General features: G+C 38.2%; 1 protein-coding gene across 2 annotated transcripts in view; it reads right to left on the bottom strand.

The window, feature by feature from the left end:
- Positions 1 to 22,552, bottom strand: part of LOC146449354 (uncharacterized) — an 82,274-nt gene that overhangs the window by 53,311 nt on the left and 6,411 nt on the right. For both annotated transcript variants that reach the window (XM_085101769.1, XM_085101770.1), the window contains exons 6-29: positions 22,388 to 22,536; positions 21,097 to 21,208; positions 20,521 to 20,642; positions 19,705 to 20,065; positions 19,282 to 19,350; positions 18,992 to 19,111; positions 18,034 to 18,201; positions 16,790 to 16,893; positions 16,069 to 16,147; positions 15,401 to 15,682; positions 12,688 to 12,926; positions 11,740 to 11,818; positions 10,607 to 10,750; positions 10,028 to 10,207; positions 8,907 to 8,999; positions 7,596 to 7,780; positions 5,827 to 5,992; positions 4,805 to 4,945; positions 3,892 to 4,014; positions 2,466 to 2,593; positions 2,249 to 2,333; positions 1,418 to 1,567; positions 1,174 to 1,235; positions 273 to 492 (exon numbers count right to left, since the gene is read on the bottom strand). In XM_085101769.1, coding sequence (XP_084957895.1) covers positions 273 to 492; positions 1,174 to 1,235; positions 1,418 to 1,567; positions 2,249 to 2,333; positions 2,466 to 2,593; positions 3,892 to 4,014; positions 4,805 to 4,945; positions 5,827 to 5,992; positions 7,596 to 7,780; positions 8,907 to 8,999; positions 10,028 to 10,207; positions 10,607 to 10,750; positions 11,740 to 11,818; positions 12,688 to 12,926; positions 15,401 to 15,682; positions 16,069 to 16,147; positions 16,790 to 16,893; positions 18,034 to 18,201; positions 18,992 to 19,111; positions 19,282 to 19,350; positions 19,705 to 20,065; positions 20,521 to 20,642; positions 21,097 to 21,208; positions 22,388 to 22,536 — 3,561 coding nt within the window. The remainder of the gene's footprint in view (positions 1 to 272; positions 493 to 1,173; positions 1,236 to 1,417; positions 1,568 to 2,248; positions 2,334 to 2,465; positions 2,594 to 3,891; positions 4,015 to 4,804; positions 4,946 to 5,826; positions 5,993 to 7,595; positions 7,781 to 8,906; positions 9,000 to 10,027; positions 10,208 to 10,606; positions 10,751 to 11,739; positions 11,819 to 12,687; positions 12,927 to 15,400; positions 15,683 to 16,068; positions 16,148 to 16,789; positions 16,894 to 18,033; positions 18,202 to 18,991; positions 19,112 to 19,281; positions 19,351 to 19,704; positions 20,066 to 20,520; positions 20,643 to 21,096; positions 21,209 to 22,387; positions 22,537 to 22,552) is intronic.

Raw genomic sequence — 22,552 nt, 5'->3', positions numbered from 1 at the left:
AATCGAAAGGTCTTAGGTTCGACTCCTGATAGGAGCAGTCGGAATTGCTTTTTCCGAGTATAGCTGTGCCATTCACCCAATAATACACCATTCTCATATCGTAAAAAGTTTTTAAAAGATGAGGCAGTCAATTTTCAATGATTTTTTTCAGAAAGTGGGCGTCCATAGGACGCCTTGACTCTGTTCTGGCAACGACCTTACTCCCTCCCCTCCCAAGTGTATTTGAATGCTACTACCAATACTGCCCCAGTGACCCCTCCCTTCTCACTTACCTGAATGTCAAGTATAGCATAATGCATGCCTGCAAACACATCCCACTCATGCGACTCAAAAGGGAGGGCAGTCACCACATCCGTCTGTGCCTCTGTGGCCTTCTTCATGAGCTTGGTGTTGATTCGCTGCCACCGGCCTCGTTTCCATTCCGTGTGTTGTTCCTGAACTGCACGCCATGTATTCCACACTTCCCGTAAGCATTCGAGGTCTGAGCGTAACCTGTGGGAATGATCAGGCAAAAACAATGTTTTAAGCACCGTGCCTTCTTTTATTACTGCGCATAAGTTCTGCGCATCTTGGGATGGTCTGAGAACCTCTAATTTGTAAAGAAAGATACATACTAATTCAAATATATTTTTGCGTAGTTACTGACTATGCGAGAAAAGCAGGTCTTAGCAAGGACTTTTGAAATCCAAAAAAGAAAATTGGCATGGGTAATCACGCATTTTTCAGATATAATTAGGCTTCAATTTGGTAAAAAATAACATACATTGTTATGTACTTTAACCATTTTTTGAACTATTGTTGCTTTATATCTCTGAAAAATGCGAGGTTACTCCCAATTTTCTTTTTGGATTCCAACTGCCTTGGTAAGATCTGCTTTTCCCGCATAGTCATAAACGGCGCAAAAATACTGCTGTATTAAGAAGCACCGCCTTAACGTTTAACCTTCTAGATGGCGACAAACCGGCAGATTGATAAACTCAGGTAATTTTTTAATAAATGCTGCTGCTGTTGTTGTTGTTGTTGTTGAGATGAGTTAGTAAGAGGTGGAAGAAAGAAGATTTTCCAAGTTTCACACATAATAAAATAACTCCCTTGAGAAGAGTGTATGTCTTACAGAATGGAAACTAGAAATCTCTGGAAGAGGTAAGCAAAAAGACTGAAGATTCTACTTACCGAGGAAGGACAGAGAAGTTTACGACAGCCTTTTCGAAAAGTTCTTGAAGCTCAATGAGGTCCTGTTGAAAAAAATCATAAAACAATTTCATAACATTCTTGATAGTTTTAAATGTTCAAACATTTCAGCCACCCAAACGTACCAACAATTTTGGACGATCATACCAGGCCATTGGCAGAAGACGGCTCTATGACAGCGTTACAAATCTATTGGCACTCTTAATGATACATTTTCTTCTCTTACCTGAGCTTCACTCTCCATGCTCTCAAGTCGTCTAGCAAATGTGTCCATAATTGTGAAAGCAGTGTAAATGGCGCACTTTCTGTTGAAAGCCTCTGAGTCAGCAAACTCACGGGCCAGAGATTCACAGCGATCACCAAACGCTTTGAGTTCCTACAAAAAAGACACACCAATAGACCTTACTCATAGACTTCTCAATAAACGTGGCACGTCTCTACAGCTGTATACACATTACAGTTTTAATGTTTTTGTTGTTCCTGTTGTTGTTGTTGTTGTTGTTGTTTTTTTTCTTTTTTTTTTTTGGGGGGGGGGGGGGTTAAAATTTTTTCAAACAGATTTAATTGTTATTTTCCTTTGTGCATTTTTCATTATCATAATCTGAGACAAAGGGAAATAAAAATCAAACTGGTTTGAACCACAAGATACACATTAAACTGTGCAGTCAAAGCGTTTGTAAGTTTGTAAGGCACCTGACTGCAGAGTTGGGTGGGGGTTGAAAACCCTAACAGACACGAGCTCGGTGCTGTGGTTTGGTCTGTTCCCATTAACCTATGTACACCCTTTAGTGCCTAACAGCCAGTAACACCATATAATTTATCCGCTGTCAATGCCTCATCAAACATATGGGTCATGGAAATATATGAAATGATTACCAAAGATAAAGTGTCTTGATGTTTCAACAACGTCTCTCAACCGGTACCACACAAAATATAAGGAAACAGTGCCTCGACATGCTGTTCTTTGATCTCATCTCTCCTTACTTTCAACTGCCGTGGATGAGACATATTCGTTGTCAAATTCAAAATAAACGTTAATAAATACCAAACACGTTACCTCTGTAACGCTCGCAGCTTCAGCTTGAATTCTTGGTCCAAGGCGCTGTTTAGCTTGGTTCACTTTCATCTTCAAATTGTTCCACCTGTTCAAACAATTAAACGCAGAGATTTGACAATCAGCAAAGAAGTAATCACTTCAGTAACATCCACAAACGCAGCGAGAAACACTAAGAGCACTGAGTCAATACAACAAAACAAAGGTGTAAAATAGACACCTTTGTGGGGCGGCAGTGTAGAATTTTTGTGTCATCTCAGGTAGCTTCTGGTCGTATTTTTCCAGCAGAGCAATGGTTCTCTTCATTGCTACAAACTTGCTGTCCATCTCAGCTTGCTGTGTACTAACCTACAACAAACACACAACAACGTCAAGTGTGGTTGATCAGTCAAAAAACTAAAAAGCCCTGCTTAAGTAGCTTTTGGTTACATGTAACCTATATGAGCTTTATTCATTTTTGTAATCTATATTACAGTTTAAAGCAGTCTGCAATACTCTGTTAAAGGGACAGTATCACGCTATTTTTAGTAACACATCGAAAATCAGAAAAATGCTATTCGGTTGATAGCAGCCAAGATATAATGACAAAAGTCCATTAAAAGACTATCAGAATGCAAAGAAACTATCCAAGGATATTTTCGCCGGCAGATGACCAAGATAGGGAGGGGTTCAAATTTGAAAACGTCTGGCAGACGTTTTCAAATTTCGCTGTTGCAACGCACTAAAAATCACTGGTTGTACTATGTTTTGGTTCAACCTTTCGCCTTAGAATCACTATTAATATTTCTTTAAATTAGCGATTGAGAAATTAATTAACAGTGCTCAAAGTTTTAATTTAGTGAATTTTGGCCGAAAATCATGATATCTCCCATGGATCTCCCATGATACTGCCCCTTTAAGAGTGAAGACTTAATTGGTAAATAAATATGAGCTTTTGAGGGTTTTTTTTCCATTTCCGTTGCTGTACCCTCTTTTTCTAGACAGTGTGATATTAATTCATGAGAGACTAACAAAAAGGGCATCTAGTAATCCAGAATCACATAACGTAAACCGTTAAAAATGAACAAATTTAAGGTCCTTTTAAAACAAAATCGTATCAACGACTTGCTTTGAAATCTAGGGCATTGTAAAGCATCACATTTTAACGTTATAAGCTACAGACAACAATCAGCATTCGTTAAAATAAAGAAAAGGCTGATGTAACTAATATAAAGTGGTCATCAGAGCACTGAACGAGAGTTTTAACTTAAAACAGATCTGTTCACAGTTCACTTTATCAGCTCCACAGATTAACGGGAACATAAGCTTTGCAGTTTCCTCTATACGCAAACATGGTTCAAAAACTCATTAATAATTCATAAGCGCATTGACCTATCAAATGGTCGATAAAACATCACGTGCAGTGGTTTTAAAACCCGATAAAATCTACTCCTTATTGGTATGCGGTGTTAAATGTTTTTCTCGTATTCTGCAGTCTACATTCACTAAAGCATCATTGTTATGAACTCTCTTGACACACGCTTTTCCAGGAATGTTTTTGAAGCCGTTCAAAAAACTTGCAGCACATGTTTATTGTTTAAAACACTCCTACTCGTGTTTTAAACATTACTTAAAAGGTTAAAAATGGAAACAGAGCAGTACGCTACCTCATTAAAAACTCTCATCAGTCTCATGAATGAAGCAATGTCTTGTTCTTCACCAGTAATGGCTTCTATGCCAGGTTCAATGCGCTTCAAGAACGAGTCGAGATCATTTAAAGTTGAGGACACCTGAAATCACAAAAAGGTAACAATTGAGAATTAATTAAAGACATTCCAGTGAGGATAGCCTTAACAATAAATAATAATAATAATAATAATAATAATAATAATAATAATAATAATATGTATTTATTCATCAAATAAAAATACATATTCGGTGTTACAATAAAAATATAAAATACATGCACACGAGATTACATCAGTTGAAAACATAAAAAATACGTACTTGTCAACTAATAAAAAAAATTCAAGCTAAGAATATAATAAAAATTCATACTCCTAAGTTATATCTAAGCCCTAGACTATTAAAAAAGCTATCTTTGAATCTCTCTGTGTTAACTCCAGGCAGGATACATGATCTGTGTCTCAGTCGTGCTGATGATTCTTTATATAGGCAAAAGGCTATGTAAAGGGTGGTTCCTATCTGACATTCTATAGAACAGACGGCGGTCGCATTTCTCTAAGAGATCTGAAACACTAAAATGGACAGAGGTATAGCGTCTCTTGAAACTCTTGTCAAAAAATGTTGTAGACCTGTAAGATCTGAAGCGCTAGCTGCATATACAGGTAAACCATACATGATTTTCGAAAGCACAATGGACGTTCCTGTCCCCACATCCCATGTACCACAAACGATAATAATAGTAAGTCCTCACATCCAGAACACAAAAATCCTTCTGGGACAACGATAAGAGACCAATTCCCGGTTGGTTTAAAGATCAGATAATATTATACAGTGGATGCCATACCCTTCCAAGTGCTTATAAACCATCAGAACTATGAAACTATGATATCATACCTGGTCTGAGAGATACTTGGTGTACACAAACATCCACTTGCTAGCGTACGTGCCCAGCACTTGTTTGATGGGTCTCATGTTTACTCTCATCCAGCCAACATCGCACCAGTCTTGAAGATTGTAAATCTCATCTCTCGCCGTCTTAAAGAGAACAAGATTCAATACTAGGTTAACTTTGGAGAAATATAGATTAATGATTAGGTAAATTACGATCATCCGAGTGAGTGTAGTCCTGCGAAGGACTGTTTGAGGTGATATTGACTGACGCTTCAACTACTTGAGCGGAAGTCATCTTTAGAGTCAAGTAAATTGTGGATCGTCAGCAGCATGTCTCTGATGATACCATCTATTGACGATCCACAATTTACTTGAATCTGATGACGACTTCTGCTCAGGTTGTCGAAACCACAGACAATTTCACCTCAAACAGACATGGGGTCTCGGTTCAAATTAATCAGCCGTTTCCTGCTGTAAGCTTTGAGTGATGAGATTTTTAAGTGTGACCATTCAACTAAAACCAGCTGTCGAACAGTACTTTCATGCAGTACTGTTTATCATGCTGTATCAGCTAGATGACTGTAATTTGTAAGTCTGTTGATCAAACTCTCAAGCATGCCCTCTGAAAAGCAATATATTAATAAGCAGTACTTTGACACCCCCCCCCCCCCCCCCTCATGGACACCTTGTACAGAGATTCAAGTACTGGTGTTTCAAGCCCTTGGTCAGAGCAAATCAGTTCATTCGCTCGCTTTTAGCGAAACTTTGATTCGCTCTGACAAAGGTCCAACGCACGAAACATCAGCACTCAAATCTCTTTACGGTGGCCAATTTACCTTAGTTATCAACTCTGTTGATAAACCAAACATTCGTTTCTACCCCCCAACGACACAGCACCACAGTTTCTTTAGAAACTAATCCCCATGTCCATATCAAAGATACTTTTTCACAACAAAACCGGCGAATACAACTGAAAATCTGTGGCTTGCTTTCAATATCCATTGTTGAATCTTGGTCATACAAACCTGGTAAATCTCAATTTCTTTGTCAAAGTCATCCAGTGAAGGTCCTTTCTCATCTCTTATCTCCTTAGAAGCTGTCATTTTCTTGGGGTTCAGGAATGTCTTCTCTGACAAACCCATCGCACCACTGGTAGTCAAAGTCGAGGCAGCAGCTGAGCTACGATTGGATCTGAAAATGAAACATAGTAAAATGTCATCTTAGGGCGGTTTTCAATGAGTGTCATAAAACCAAAATCAAAGTAATTACTCTGGCCAATCACAACAGATGTAAATAACACAACGAGCCAATCAGAATTCGAAGCAAATACGTGTAACTGGCGCCAAGCGCGGGAAAACGCGTGCGGCGAAAACACGATTGGTTTTAACTTGGATTCCCATTGGTTGAGAAAGTGGCATGAGTTTTGTTAACCAATAACAGAGCGAAGTAATGCAAAACCAAAGCAAACGCGAACTGATTACTTTCGATACTCAATTGAAAACCGCTAAAATAACAACTTAATTTCTTGTCATAACAATTTGCAACAACAGTTGAATGTCAAGAAAGGTGTTAGTCATCGTTATTTGAAATGACAGCTCAAATTAGGGATCAGCGTGTAGTCTGAACTACGAGGATCGAAATCATCCAATCACTAACAACCACAGCGAGGATCAAAAGGTACCAATCATTATCAACCATGTTGCTACTTGTCTTGATCCACAGCTAGTAGATACCATCGCCTAATGAAGACCAACAGTGTAGCGGTCGAAAGTTCACAATCCACACCTACGTGGCAATCGTGCCACAAATGATTAATTTGAGCTATCGTCATTTGAAGATTTTTTTTGCCTAAAGACATGCAGTTTGGCTTAATGAGGAGTGAAAGCGTTTTCAGCTGTGCACAGAATAAACTTTTACTGGACATTCCTGAGATATAGCGATACATTCCTCCGCTGAACGAATGCACATTTCTCAGAAAAGCTGTGTGTACTGCGTACTTGGTAGCTCATTTGTTAAGACCATCACACTGGTATTGCAAGGCCAATGGTAATAGATTTAAAGGTTGCTCAAGTCTGAATTATTCTTCAGTCTCTGTACAACTGCCAACATGATACTGAAAACAGTGCTGCAAGGATCTTACAACTTAAGTCTATAACAGTTGTAACCAAAAAGGAACTCTTAACCCTTTAAGCCCTAACAGTGATCAGCATCAAATTTCACCTTGTAATGTCAATGCTTATTCAACCCCTGAAGTCATGAGAATTAAGGATATGACCACCCAACATGAATTTTCTTGAGAATGATGTATTATTCTAGAAAGTGACACAGGCATACTCAGAAAAAAGAAATCTGAGTGTTCCTATCAGGAGTCGAACCTAAGACCTTCCGATTGCTAGTTCGGATGCTCTACCACTGAGCTACAGGAGACTCGTGGGAGCTAAGGCCATTAAACCAGGTTCATGGGACAAATATCCTGCATACTGCTAGGATTTGAATGTCGAACGTGTGGTATATGAAATAAATGTGATGGTATATTTCAAGCCTGGTGAATGAAGGAGAATGACGTGTTATTCTAGAAAGTGACACAGGCATACTCTTCTTGATATTATAATAACTTCTGCCGAGTACTTTCATAAGAAAAGTATGGGGACAACATTAGAGAACTTGTTCTTTGATATTAAACGTTAAAGGGTTCAGTTGCTTAGATAACTCTCTTCAACGGTCTTTCATGTGAATGAAAAACATGTTAACAATGCTAGTATCCGAAATCTGCCAGTCAGTAAATCGAATTTACCTTGGATCTCTTTCTTTCTCTTTTTTGGATTTTTCTGATGACATGGATGCTCTTGATCTCAGTAGTTCAGATCGATTCATCTTTCTTGGATGAGCCACGATGTTTCCCGCCAGGAATTCCTCAAACGTTCGCTGTACATCTTGTATCCACAAAAATGCATACTCACGAAATGTGGCCAGGAAACTCTGAGATAAAGACGAAAAAAACATTCACTCAAGTATCGGCATTTAAGCCACCGTTACACGTTGAAACTTTTAGCTGAAACTTCTGTGCAACGGCGCTGCGAGACAAGTCTCAGCAAGCGTTGCACCGTGTAACATGGTCGGTTTCGTGGAACTTTTTCGAACTTCCGTTGCGAGACAAGTTTCACGAAAAGTAGAACAAGAGTTTCACCGTGTAAAACCACTTCGTGAAACTGGTCTCGTTCGCCGTTGCACACAAGTTTCAGCTAAAAGTTTCAACGTGTAACGGCGACTTTACAGTGGACAACAGTTATGCATTGTGAGCACACAGCATTTCTCCACATTACGGTTCCTTTTGTTTACTGCTTATAATTAATGAGAAGTATCACAGGAATTTGGTGTTACATCAAAAACTCCAAAACCTTTTTTCATCAACAGAAAAACGAAAGCTATTGCTCCAATTTGTTGTAACTTATCACCCCAGTGTACCAAGACTATTGACGAGTGTCTCTGGCCACAGATGGACAGGATTAGAATGGACTGCAACTTGAAAAAAAGGTTAAGGTTACTGTTTTCAAGTTGTTGCATTCTTGTTTCCAAAATGCACCAGAGCAGGTCATGACAAGTTGCTCCTTTCAAAAACTCAGTTGGTTTTTTTTTGATGATGTTCTAGAGTTATTTTGTAACAAAGTGAAGGTGTCATCGCACCATTTTCACCACAAAAAGTTAAAATCCCCATCACACTTCCCCTTTAAAGTGGCACTGTCACGACCATTTTGCTGTATTTTGGTCAAATATTTGGTATTTTGGCCTTTTTTCTAACATGAAATTGTTGTTAGAGCACTGGGGCGAAAGTACTAAGTGATTCCTCTGAGAGAGAACAAACTCTAATCAGCTTTTAGCGACTTCTCCACAAAACACAGGAAGAACTAGAAAAAATTGACCAATGTGTTCAAGTTGCAATCCATTTCCATCCTAGCCATCGGCAGCCAAAGATAATTAAATTAAACTAGTTAACAAAACTGAATCATTATTTTGACCATTCCATCAATTCGAAAATGTTTTTGGCCATTCAAAGTGACCCAAAAAATAGGTGGCACTGCCCCTTTAACTACTGCAGTCGACCTACTTTGCATTCAGAGGCATTCTGCTCCACCACATCTTTTGTTTGCTTGACCAGTGTCTGGATCTCGCCATCCACAGTAATGGCTTCTGTGTAACTCTGAAAAAAAATTGCAAAGTGAAGCCTGTTAGTTGTAACTTATTAATCGCACAGTTTGTGTCCTGTTTCTAAATCAAAAAATTTGTTAGGAAGTTCACTAGACCTGCACCCTTCGAAAGCTCTATTTTCACTGGACTCTTATAACCTGCAGCTGCATTGTTTTTTAGGTTTGGGAGAATTGTTCTGTTTTTGTTGTTTTGTCCTTTTGGCCAACCATGAAAGACGTTTCCAACCGTGCAGGTCGCCTAGGAATTTCAAAGCAACCAGTGAAACCCCCTTCAAACCCTGCAATTTTGCCCACTGCCCAGCTCTTAATGAAACCCCTGCTGCATGGAATAATTTAGCCATACATACAGTCACTGTAAGTATGTACTACCTTAAGTAACATTGCACTGTTCCAGAAAATATCCATACTCCCCCTATGGAAGGTTTTTTGTTTTGCACCCCCCCCCCCCCCCAGGAAAACTCAGTTCTGCCTGATACTTTGCTTCTAAAATTTTGACTTTTTAGACCCCCCTTCCCCTAAGAATTTCCAATGACCTTCCATGGGGTGGGTATGGATTTCTTCTGGAACTGCACATTACTCAAGATGAGTGATGAGGTTTTTCAGCCTTTTAACATTCTCTCCAAAACGGAGCCCTACCCTACAAAAATTTGAGAGGTCATGGGTTCGAATCTCGTTCAAGTCTGGATTTTTTTTTCAGGCTTTCTTTTCGCAACTGCTTAAGTTGCATACTAACTGCGAGGATCTTTCTTCTACCTTACATTTCATCCGCAGTTCAATATATGATGTTTCATAAATTCATATTCATTTATTCATCCTTCGTGGGTATATTACGAACTCACAAAATGACCTGCTCCCAGTTGGCTTGATAGCTCAGTTGGTAGATCACTGCACCAGCATCGCAGAGGTCATGGGTTCGAATTCCGCTCAAGCCTGAATTTTTTCAGGCTTTCTTTTCACAACTGCTTAAGTTGCATAGTAACTGCGAGGATCTTTCTTCTATCTAAAAATTGAGTTGTTTTACCTTCAATTCTTCATCCACAGGCCTAACTGCATCTCCACGTCCAAGGAAGTCATTTAGCCATCCCTCCACACTCTCCTGGACACTGGATGAGGCTGAATTCTCATCAAGTGATGGGTTAAACAGCACCTGGGATCCAGTTAGCTCCAAACGAATTGTCAGTATAGGCAATACCTCAGAATTCTGCAATGTAGAACACAAAGAAATTAGGAAAGTTATAAATAAATAAAAATTAATTTAAATATATATATTTTTTTTATTTAGGGGAGCTTGCATAGAACTTCAGAAATATAAAACAGTTGCCAAAAACGAGAATGCGAAATTGGGAGAACAGAAACTGGTTTTAAAAATTTTCAATAGTTGACAATGCCTTCAACTTGCCTTTTGTATTTCCTAGTTTATTTCATAATTTAGTATTAAATGACAAGAAATATGAAAAGAAATAACCAAGTAGTTTGCATGGCAAACAAATGACTGATGCACCAAAGACAGCTTTTCCTTTTGCCATTTTCTCAGTGATACCAACACTGAGTCACTTGCAAATACCTAACATCAAATGTACAATCCTGAGAATATACTGACCTGAGACATATTGGAGAAGACAATCTGGTTTAACATGGATCGTAATGAGGTGTGAGTAGATGTCTTCAGACCTTCCATCACTACTCCACTTACATGCTTCATGTAACTTTGCCAGGCGGGTGAGGCACGGCTGATCTGAGCTGCCTGTCAAACAACCACAAACAGAAACAACTTTAAACAGACAATAGGGAATATTCTTCCTAAGGCCCTGTTTACATGGAGAAAAGTTTTCTCGGTAGAAAGGTCATCACTCACCTACCCGAGCTACCCTGGGCAAGCCAACTTTTCTTAATTTCCTTACAAAACTTGGCGAACCGTTTACATGAGAAACAAAAAGTTGGTTCGGCTGGCAGAGTGACCCGCCTAGCTAAGTCACCTTTTTTGATGGTAGAGTCACCCTCCTAACCGGGCTAACTTTTCTCCATATAAACACTTTGGCTTGCCTAGCTGGGTCAACTCCATCAAGGCGAGACAATCAGCATGCACAAGCGCTGTTGGCTCAGGCAAAGGGGTCAGCTTTTTTCTCATATAAACGCTTGTGGAAGTTAACTCAGCTGGGAGGGTGACCCTCTTTCCCGAGACATCTTTTCTCCATATAAATGGGGCCTAAGTGAATCAGCCATATTTTCAAATAGGATCAATGTAAGGAACAAAGTACGTACGTTATATCTTGCTTTTACATAACAACGACTGATCCTGTTTTCTGTCTGAACCTCTTTTACTTACAAACAAACTCTTCCATATAATTTCTATTGTCAGCTTTATAAAGTAACACTGCATGCTTGATAAACAGAAAGGCATACTGAAAGTTCTGTAGCCTGGTTAATATTAAAAGGACATGTAATGTTGGCTTAATGGACTGGAATAAGTGACAAACATCGTTGAAACATGCTCCCCTCTTACCACTGTTCAAAGTTGGATGGTATTGAGAGCGCATGCTGTCATTCATTTTGATGAAAATTCCTAACATCATTGTCTGGTGTGAGAGGGAGGGTGAACAAGAACAAGATTATAATGATGGTGTTTCAACATATTGTCACTGATTGTAGCCTGTGTTAAACACTGGTTAAATGCCAGTCAAATTTATAAGCCTCTTAGGGCTGAGGGCTGACAGCCCATGACCCAAGACTCACCTCAAAAGTAGACTGGAGTAATGCATGAATTCTGTGCCCTCCTATCGTTACTGTGTGCTTATGAGCCTCATGTATCATCCTACAAAATAAACAAATGAGTCTTGATGTAGCTGTGGTCATGTTTTCTTCAATCGATTCTATTCTCAAACTGTTGTAAGCACTTATGATCAAAGGTAACAGAAGTAAGAAAGACAACATTAACATTTTTAACCGTAGTTTACCTTGGAAAAGTGAAGTGTAATGTTGCATACCTGTGGTGTTCTAACAAGTGTTTTAATTATTCACTTGAAAGCTACTGAGCAGTACATGTATTTTCTCGTGTTCCTGTTTATTATATTAAACAAGGTGATTCTAATTTTTGGATCTGTGGACAAAATCTGCAAGTGTGACCATTCATATCAAAGCTACTGAAGAGTACTTTCCTATGGTGCTGTTCATTATGCTGAACAAGCTAAGGTGGTTCTTACTTTTGTGTCTGTGGATAAAATCTGCAAGTGTGGCCATTCATATCAAAGCTACTGAGGAGTACTTTCCTGTGGTGCTGTTCATTACGCTGCACAAGGTGGTTCTAACTTTTGTGTCTATGGATAAAATCTGCAAGTGTGACCATTCATATGAAAGCTAACTTTGAATCTACAGATGAAATCCTACAAGTGTGACCTGATCATTCAAATAAGAGTTATTGAGTATTACTTTCTAGTTGTGTTGCTTATTGCGCTGCACAAGGTGACTCTAGCTTCTAAGTTAGAAATTTCCTCAACGGCTTTCATTTGAATGCAAAGCCAAACTTCACAGCGTCATCCCGCAACTCAAAGGTTAGAACCACCTTGAAGCAACAGGAACTCCAGCATTTTTTTGAATGCAAAGCCAAACTTCACAGCGTCATCCCGCAACTCAAAGGTTAGAACCACCTTGAAGCAACAAGAATTCCAGCATTTCTTCACTAACCTGTGTTGTTCTTGCAGTTGATCCATCAAGAATGACTTGCTCAAGTCTCGTGGACTGAACACATCTAACTGACCATTCTCAGACCATGAGGCTGCAATGTTACAGATTTCTCTAAAGTTACTTTGGACGATGCCCAGGTTGTGGTGGAGATCATCGCACACCAGGTATGATGCATGCTCCACAAAATCCGCAGATTCTACTGTTTTCCAAGTGTAGACATGGAGTCCCTGGCCCAAAAGCTAAAATTTTCCAAAAAAGGATAATTATGATAATTATGAATAGAGTTTTAGAAGTTGGTATGTTAGTGAGTTATTATTAATAATTCGTTTTGTATTTTAGATCGTATTTTTTTTTTCACACGCTTTATTTAAATACGCAAATACACTTAGGCTGCTTACACTTATAAAAATTACTTACACTTATACAGTATTTAAATTTAACAAAGTACTTTTCTAATAAGTTAAAAGAGAAAAAACAGACAACTAAGTAATCGAGAAAAAAGAAAAGAGGAGAAAAAAAATTATTAAGATAACAAAAGAAGTTACACAAAAAACTACAAAATCGAGCCTATGCATTACCTTACATATGAGAGTTAAGAAAAAAAGGCATCACATAATTCATTTTGGTTGAGAGCAGAAATTCCATTTAAGCACATTTTTCTAATTTCCATTGAATAGTAAGTTTGTTTACAAGTTCATCTAAAGACAATTCTTTCTGAAGGTGTTTAGAGGAGTAGATATATTGTTTGACCAAGATGATGAGTAAATCTAGCCTGCGTCTTTCGGGGACCGAGAGCAAATCAGTTACATGATGTATATCACGAAAGACAATTTGTTCGTTCGAGAGCGTTATTGTAGTACCTTGGCACTGGTTGAACCATGATATAATTTGTGCGTAAAGTTTTACAGACTCCCTGCAATCAATAAAGGTGTGTTCTATTGAATCAGCACTAGAGTAATATATACATTTATCGTTGTCCGCTAAATGAAATAGTTTGAGTTCTCTCCTTGTTACAGTTATTCTATGCAGAAAACGAAAACAAAATTGACGGAGTTTGTTATCCTTAGGAAAGGGGTATATATCTTGAAACTTATTTGACCAATCAACAAATTTTTCTGGGAATTTATCCTGCCACTTTTTAACTCCACTTGGAACAATGGACCCGTGATTATTGAACAACTGGTAATAATTTTTACAGCGCGCTTCAGCAAGATCAAAAAAAGTTTTATTTAACGGGACGGATGCAGAAGTCGAGGGAAGATCAGCTGCAGGTATAAACGTTTGTGCTGCTCTCCTTTTCAACTCAGATGGAATGGCTGAAATTAGTTGAAAGTAGTGCAAATAATTTGTGGTAATGTTAAATTTGTTGCTTAACTCTTCATATGATAAAAACTTGTCATTTGTATTTAGCACACCCTTTGCTGATACATCTCCGCTATCAAACCATGACTTCCAAAACAAGGTAGCATTGTCTATGGTTATCAACTTGTTATTCAAAGAATGAATTCGCCAAATGGTTTTAGATCGTATTTTAGAAAGTTAGGTGTCCCCTATTGGCAGTGGGAATCCCGTCTGCTAGATTGTTGTTTGACATGTCAATAAAGTCATTATTATTAATTATAATCTTTTATCAGCTGTTCGATCAATCAAAAAAGCTTTTCCAACTAAAGGAATGCTACTTCAGCAGACATTATTATGCTCAAGAGTGGGCATCAGAAGGTTATGGTAACTCATATGCTCTTGTGGGTATTCAATTTCCCTTGTTAAATGTACCTACTATTAAAAATTTGGGTTCCAAATACCCCTTCAATAGCTCATCTGGGCCCAGTTGTTCAAAGCACAATTAAGCTAATCCTAGATTAATGCAAACTTTGATTAAATTGCTAATCAATAAAGATTCTTCTAAAAGATTTTTGACGCTCAGTTTTTATTCAACTTTTCTTTACCTTTAGCTCGAAATTAACCTTTAAAACCATTTTAACGAGCGAGATGAAAACCTCAATTAACTTCTAATCATGGATTAGCGTTAATCGCCTTTCAAACAACCCGGCCCAGATAAATACATAAGAATAATTGATTGCAAGCCACACTGTAACAAACACCAAATAGACAGCCATGGAACACAAGGAACTATGTCAATTCACATGCTCTGCTGCTAACACTTTAACTAAAAGTGAACTATCTTAGTCCCAAGGATTCAGTCATGTAAAACTCTACCTAGATAACACAGATGTGCCTATCAGGTAACATAAACAACTGGATCTGTTCCTTAAATGTTTATGGTAAGGCAGATCTAGCTGGGAAGAGGTTGTTGTACACAGAATGCAGACAACAATAAGCCTACAGTAAAAACTGTTTAGTATAAATCAAAAATAGGCACAGACAGTTCTGAATCACAAAAGTTACAATGTGCAGTTCCAGAAATAATCCATATCCACCCCATGGAAGGTCATCGGAAATTCCTAGAGGGAGGGGGATCTTAAAAGTCAAAATTTTAGAAGCAACATATGAAGCTAAACCAGAATTTCGTGGGGGGATCAGAGGGTGCAAAACAAAAAAACCTTCCATGGGGGAGTATGGATATTTTCTGGAACTGTACAATATTCTGGCAGAAATGCTACAAAAGCCACAAATGACAGTAGTAAGCAAAAGCCATACGGTGTATTTTAGCCTCAAACAGGCGCCATTTGCTGTATTAATATCACTTCTGTACCTCATCAATCTTGGCAAGTTTCCTCTCAAACAAAGGTCGTTCAAAATCCTTCATGTTCATCATGACAAAATTGTAACGGGACGCAATAGTGTCCAGCCTTGTGGCAGTGGACCTCAAAAGAGCGTCATCTGTTGACCTCAGTAGGATGCGGGCAGGGTCAGGAAGGCGTGCCAGGAAAGGCTCCCCTCCTAAGTAATGGACCTCTCTCAAGAGAAGCATTAACTCAGGATCAAAGTTTACATGTAAAGTGGGTGTGCTGTTTCCACTCTCGGGCTCAGCAATCTGACAGTAAGAAAAAACAAAAATTAAAGATTTATCCAATCAATCTACAGCAGCATTAAATTTTTATTGACACAAATGTTTGATAGTTCAGCAATACACACAGCACCTGCAAGTGGTATATGAACCCAGGTTGTGCTGAGAGACACTTAACTATATCTCAGACAAATATTGCAGTAGGGAACTAATTTTTGGCAATAAATTGATGTTTTTCAGGATAATTATTCTTTCAAATACTTTATCAATTCCACAAATAAAATTTTTGTGGTATTATCTTTGTTGCACTCTAGATACTGACAACAAATTTGGCAGTACAGATTTCATCAATTCACTCAAGCAAAATACCAAAAATACTATCACTGACATCCTTCAAGACTCAATGTACATACCAGAAGAGGTTGTTTCAACTTTGTTCTAAGCTCTGGCTCCATTGTGTTTTTCCAGTGTCGAATAGTGTCTGCTTCACATCTGTAAAAAATTGTGGTGTTTAAAAAGAATTATAAGTTACTCTGCAAAAGGATCAACAATTACATGCCTGAACACTGACAAAGACAGAGAATTCATGCTGCCTAAATCCCTGGTAAAAATCTTTGAAGGTTTGTTGTGGAAAGGAATGTTTACTTCAGCCTTTTTGTCTATAATGTTCCAAAAACGATTAAGGATCCTGGAAATTCTTGGTAAGGTCTTTGGTTAGCAGGGATTGAAATGGAGGGCCTAAAGGATCATGCTTGGATTCTAAAGGATCTTGCACATATCCTGAATCATTCTTAAGCATGTTTGCTAAGACTTTTATAATGTCGTCATCAAATTTTTGTGAATGTTAAAATAACATAACATTAAGGCAAGCATCTTGAACAATGTTTTAAAGACCCTTTACAGATCTTGGAATATTTCTTTGGAAGTTCTTTGAAGATCTTTAAATACCACAACAGAATCATCAAGGGTTTTAACCAGGGATGTACAGCAATTCAATAATTCATTAAAAAAGGTACTTATTTATAATTCAATAACTTTTTGGCATTGCCATCTGTGATTCATGTCATGTCCACAAGTAATATAAAATTATTATAAGTAAACATGATTTTCAATAAAGATAAATGAATGAATTACTTTTCTATGTCTTTGATAAGATCTGAGTAAATGTCCCTTAGGCGCCATCCATCATCACCCTTGAGCGACGCTGGTGACACACGGTGTAATCGCGACATGGGTTCCTGTAGGTAAAAACAATATGAGTCACAGTCAAAATTGAAGGGCATGGTGGAACAAAGGGGTAAGTGACAATTTGGCCTTTAAAATAACAAACTTCTCAAAAAAAACCTCTACTTTAACCTACAGACTTGTTATCACTTAGAAGTTTCCAAGAAGAAAAGAAATCAGTTGAAGCATCATCTCAGTTTGGTACATTTTTAGGCTAAAGTCATAAGTTTATTGCTCAAATTTAAGCCCTTAAATTCCATGTAAATATGGAATTGTGATACTGCCACAATAACCAGTCTGTATGCCAAATAAGAGCAAATTTAGAGAAACTTGGATTTTAAGGCCAAATCATCACTTGCACCCTTCTTAAAGCAGGCTCCTCGATTATTGAAAGTTATGACAACACTACTAATAACAAGATTGGTATTCAGTTGATGATTTAAGAATGTTTACCCAGAAGATTATAAAATAATCTACAGATATGGCGGTGAAGAGCCAAAACTCCAGGGAAATGCATGTACTGCAATTCCTAAAGCACAGTCAACTCTCGCCTTGCGGACACCTCTCTATTACAGACACCCCGATAATACAGACAGCAGTTAAATACCCAGCAAAAATATATAACAGATGTTTGACTGAAATAAATTCCTGCTATTAGTCGGACTCTCACTATTAAGGATACTAACTTGCAGTCCTGAGGGTGTCAGTAATAAAGGGAGTTGACTGTATACGTAACCTACCAAAAAAACTTGAAAGCAATCACTGCCGGTTATTACTTAAACAGAACACTGCCTTAACTAGGAGGTAAACAGACTAGTACTAAATTTTGAAAACAATGTTGCCTCTTCTTTCCAAGTAGTAAACTATAATGAAATTCAATAACATCTCTGTTGTAAACTATAATGAAATTCAATAACATCTCTGTTGTGTCTGTAAGTAATACAAATAATATAGTTTCTGACAACACTGTTGTGTTTGTGATATTCAAAGATCTGATTCATTGGATGCCATCTGGCAAACATTTTCCATGATTTTGTCCATTGGAGGCAAAAAAAAGTTCTAGTTTTGTTAAACTCCAATCAATTCTGAGAACATGGTAATACTGCATTTATAATAGCTCACATCATGAACAACGAGAGTACGTTGTTATTCACCTGAATATGTATTTTGAATCCACGTAACCACAGTAACTTGTTTGCGACTGGAGGAAGGTGAGGGTAGGCTGGAGGAGAATCCATGTGTGATTCAAAAAATGTTCTCATTTCCAGTAACTCCTGGGTAAAACCATGCACCAGAGCAGTGAACGTGTGCCGTAAGTTGGCCTAAGGAATTCACAGAAATTAATTTTTATCAATTTTACTACTGGTCTTCAAGTTAGACTGCAATCTGAGAGTAGATGAGATGCCAACCCCCAGAGTACAAAAATATGGAGACGTCAAGAAATTTTCAGGGGCAGCCAGCAGAACCGTGTCAGCAACAGCAAAGAGCCTCCAAGGGCTGTGGCATCAAGGCTATATTTAGGGCTTCAGTGAGGGGGGGGGGGGGGGGGGGGCTTCACCCTTCCACCGTAATTTCAACATTTCAGTAGGTTCAATGGAAAAAAGAAAGGCACAATCTTATCAATCTTATCTAGTGGGAGCATGACACAAAAAGACAAGGAGGAAGTCTGTTTTATTTTTACTAAGTATTCAATATTTATAGTGGACGTAAAAAGCAGGAAATTTATGTACCAAAGGGGGAGAGCGGGACACGAGGCAAAAGAACGTAAAACTCCCGCCAAAAGCAGGAGAGTTGGCATAACTGTCTATATCAAAGTAATGGAATGCTTGTTGGAAATTTCAGAGAAACCCAAACTGTGATTTCAACTCTGAACATCCAATGCATCATACCTGTTACACCTGTACACATTTAGAAAACAAGCTGTAATAAATTTCTACCTTGTATCTTAAAACTGGTGTCATTTGAAACTAAACACACTTTGTGAAATTGAAACCCCTAAAATTTACAACAAACACATCATTTAGTGACTTGATCATTCCTAAATCATTACCTGTTTTGCATAACATCAATGGATGTGTTTGTCCATTTACAGGTACATTACAGACTTCTTACCTGAACAAGCTCTCGTCCACTAATGCCTTCAAACACTTCCAACAATCTGAGTTTGGCTCGTGTGTCCCAACACTGCTTAAAGCTTTGCCTCATCACATCAGCCAAGTTGTGCTCCAGATCCTGTATGAGAATAGATTCAATATTATGAACTCAGACAACATTTTGAAATTGGGGAACAATTTAAACACTTTACAAAGAATCAACGACAGATGAACAGTTTCCTAACCTTAATGGCAACAATACAATCATGAAATCTGCAGTTCTTAACTTTGGACAATCATTTCACTTACTCTTATCACAGAACGGAAGGCAAAAAACTCTCTTTCAAATTCTTGTGTTTCATTTGCATTCAGCACATCCTGAAAGAAAAAAAATACTATCAATGTTTCATTTCTTTTAATCAACTGACATAATGACAATCACATTTTTATATTCAAGGAATGGCTATAAGGTTGTTCTTTCAAATTCCAGTAATGCTGTAAGTTGTAGTACAAGTATAGCCGTTCTAGTAAGCAGCAAGTGCCAGGTCTTCTTGACTACAACAGTGGGCCAATGTGAGAAAACAGTGGCAAATAATTCTATGCAACAAAATTGTCCACTTTGATTAGACATTCTATCATAAGATATTCTTTCACGCTCATCAGCTGATAGAAGATAAATTTAATAACAGAAAATGCATTCCCTGAAACAAGAATTAAGCTACAGTATCTTACATGTGGCATCTGCTGGAAGGACCTGACAGCCTCCAAAAATTTGGCATGAATCTCCTTGACTTGACTGTCCAAGCTGTTGCCCCCAGCCCCACCCACTTCAGCAGTGCATGTTAGCATCTCAAAATGCTGTGTGGTCTGCACAAGCTCCAACACATCATTGCACCTCTCCATGAAGCTGTTCAATGATGTGAAGCACACATTGTTTCTTGCAGGCCACGGAGAGTCCGTCCAAAGCTCTGTGGTATCAAGGCCGCCGTTGCTGTCAGAGAAACTGCTGCGTCGCTGGAAGATCTTGTTTGTTTTGGGTGTCAGACTGTCATTGTAAAGCTTGCTGTGCCAGACAATTCCTCCACTGTCCATACTGTTAAAAAGAGAAAGCCAAGATAAATTTAACCCTTTACTTTCAAGAGCTCTCAAGTTTGAACGTTGAATACCTAAATTCCTGGTTTATGTTTAAAAAACATCTCTCTGATGACTGTAAGTAGTGATATTAAAATCACAAACAATAAAATTATACAACATTGGGGAACATTTTACAGTAAAGAAAACGTCAGAGAGAATAGCGAGACACCTGGGGACAGGAATTGGGAATAAAAAAATTAGCAATAGTATGAGGAAGTGATTTATTTAGAATCCCCTTTTTCCATTTGACACATTAGCGAAGAAAGATGCGGAATTAATGAAGGATCATTCACCAGCTGCATTATTGTTTATGATCAAACATTCAATCCACTTTTAATGAAATTATAGAGACAAGAACGCATAGCTGGAAGTGTCATCTAGAGGAAGCCAGGAAGAAAAGCTGCTTTAACTTACTTGGTTCCTGTTTTCTCAGACAGTCTGCGCTGGTTTGTTTCATCTGCTCTGTCCTTCTTGTCCAAGTAACAGCCTCGGAAAGCAGCACATACCCGCAAGGCGTCTTTCAAGCTTGTGTAAGACTAAAGTGACATACAACAGAGCCCTTCTCATTAAGGCCTTTACATAACACAAAGTAATTTCTCTACAAGGCCTTTTTTAACATGGTCATTAAAAGTGGACATAAATCAAAATATGTGTACATGTAAAATTTGTGAACCAGCCCAAGTTCTGAAAGTGATATCTCAAACTGCATGAATTTGCCTGAAAGTTGTTAAACACACTATATGCTCAAATTACTATATATTTAAATTATTTTCTGTTTTACAAGTACAATGACCAGAGTAATAAGCATATGCCATTCAGGAGTTGAGGGAAACTTAGCTTGTGATGGTAGTCAATAATCACCATCTTGACCCAATGTTTTTGTGATCAGTTATGTTAAATATACTTCAAATGATAAGGTTCTAATAAGCACATGTAGTTCTGGGTTTTTTAATGTTTCTGTGCAACATTACAACATGTTGCCTTGCTTACCGCTAATAAATTCTCCAGCACATGCTCTCCTACCAGCTTCCTTGCACGGGCAACAACTTCATTTGATAACATGGTTAGTAACCTTGTGAAGTTCCTGTTATCATGGTAATACCTAGCAGAAACAACATGTCACAAACTAATCAAACAGTTATCAATTATTGGATATCAATTGAAAACTAATTTGTGTTTTAACTTGGTTTGCATTGGATTTACTATGATATGATGATTACTGGATAATTGATGGTAGCGGCTACTGTAGTGACAAGGATTACAGATAACAAGCACCATCGTCATCATTTTTATTTACCCTCGGATTTTAGAGTAGCTTATGTAGGAAATTTCTCCGGGCATTTACCCACCCAACCATGAGAATAAACACACAAAGACCAGACCACAACACCAGAAAGTACACCCCCTACTCTTTGTGAACAGTCAGTGGGTTCTTTAAAGGCCAATTTAGATCATACAACTTTTGTTTATGACTGTCACATGTGATTTCTAGAGGGTGCGCTGCTCACGTCTTGCAAAAAATCGCACACAACTCTTGTCATTCAACATTGCCTATACCTACAATTGCCGAAGCATTTTAAAGCATGTGACAAACACGACAGTCATGAGTGTGTTGTGGGTTTAATTTACACGAAACAATTTGTGTTGTAGGCCTGTCGTAAGCTTGTTGCGTGCGACAAAGTCGAACTGTGTAAATCGCCCTTAACATCCCACAGAGTTAGCATGGTAGACTTTCCTTTGTTCATGACCAGCTCAAGAACTTTCCTTGTAGAGCTCACTAGTTTTTGTCAAAGTTTAATCCATGGTGTTCAGAATTAACAACTTTTCATTTTGATACTGCAGTGATGATACTTGTACAGTAACTCCTTTGCAAAAAATTCTTCTTTCAGTACCCTGCTAACAGAGGCTTTTACTTTTGTATTGTGCAGTTACAGAAAAAATCCATACCCACCCAATGGAAGGTCATTGGAAATTCCTAAGGGGAGGGGTCTTAGAAGCAAAAATTTTAGAAGCAAAGTAATATGAAGCTTAACTAGAATTTCCTGGGGGGAGGGGGAGTGCAATTTACAAAAAAACCTTCCGTGGGGGGAGTATGGATATTTTATGGAATTGCACATTTCTTGGCGGGACGCTAAAAAAGCTGACTGCACAAATTACCAGAAATGCGACCAACTTCATACATGCTGAAAAACGTGCCAGAAAGAAACATTCTGCAGACTGTTAATAGGTTATCTGTTTGCCCAGTACCTAGCCCTTTATGTTTCCTATAAATATCACAAACCTTGAAAAGACCCACACAAGGTAAAGAGTGTGCATCAACGGAGGGAATACAGCCACCATTTCAGCAGACTTTGTTGCATAATGAAGCTTCTCAAACCAAGGCAGAAGTGTACTCAGGAACTGCAGGTTATCGTTGGTCTCAGTCTCCGCCTTAAAATAAAAAATA

This window comes from Pavona decussata, unplaced genomic scaffold, assembly GCF_977016875.1.
Source record: "Pavona decussata unplaced genomic scaffold, jaPavDecu1.1 SCAFFOLD_602, whole genome shotgun sequence".
Lineage (NCBI taxonomy): Eukaryota > Metazoa > Cnidaria > Anthozoa > Scleractinia > Agariciidae > Pavona > Pavona decussata.
The sequence above is the reverse complement of the archived record's forward strand: the minus strand, read 5'-3'. Positions and strand labels throughout refer to the sequence as shown.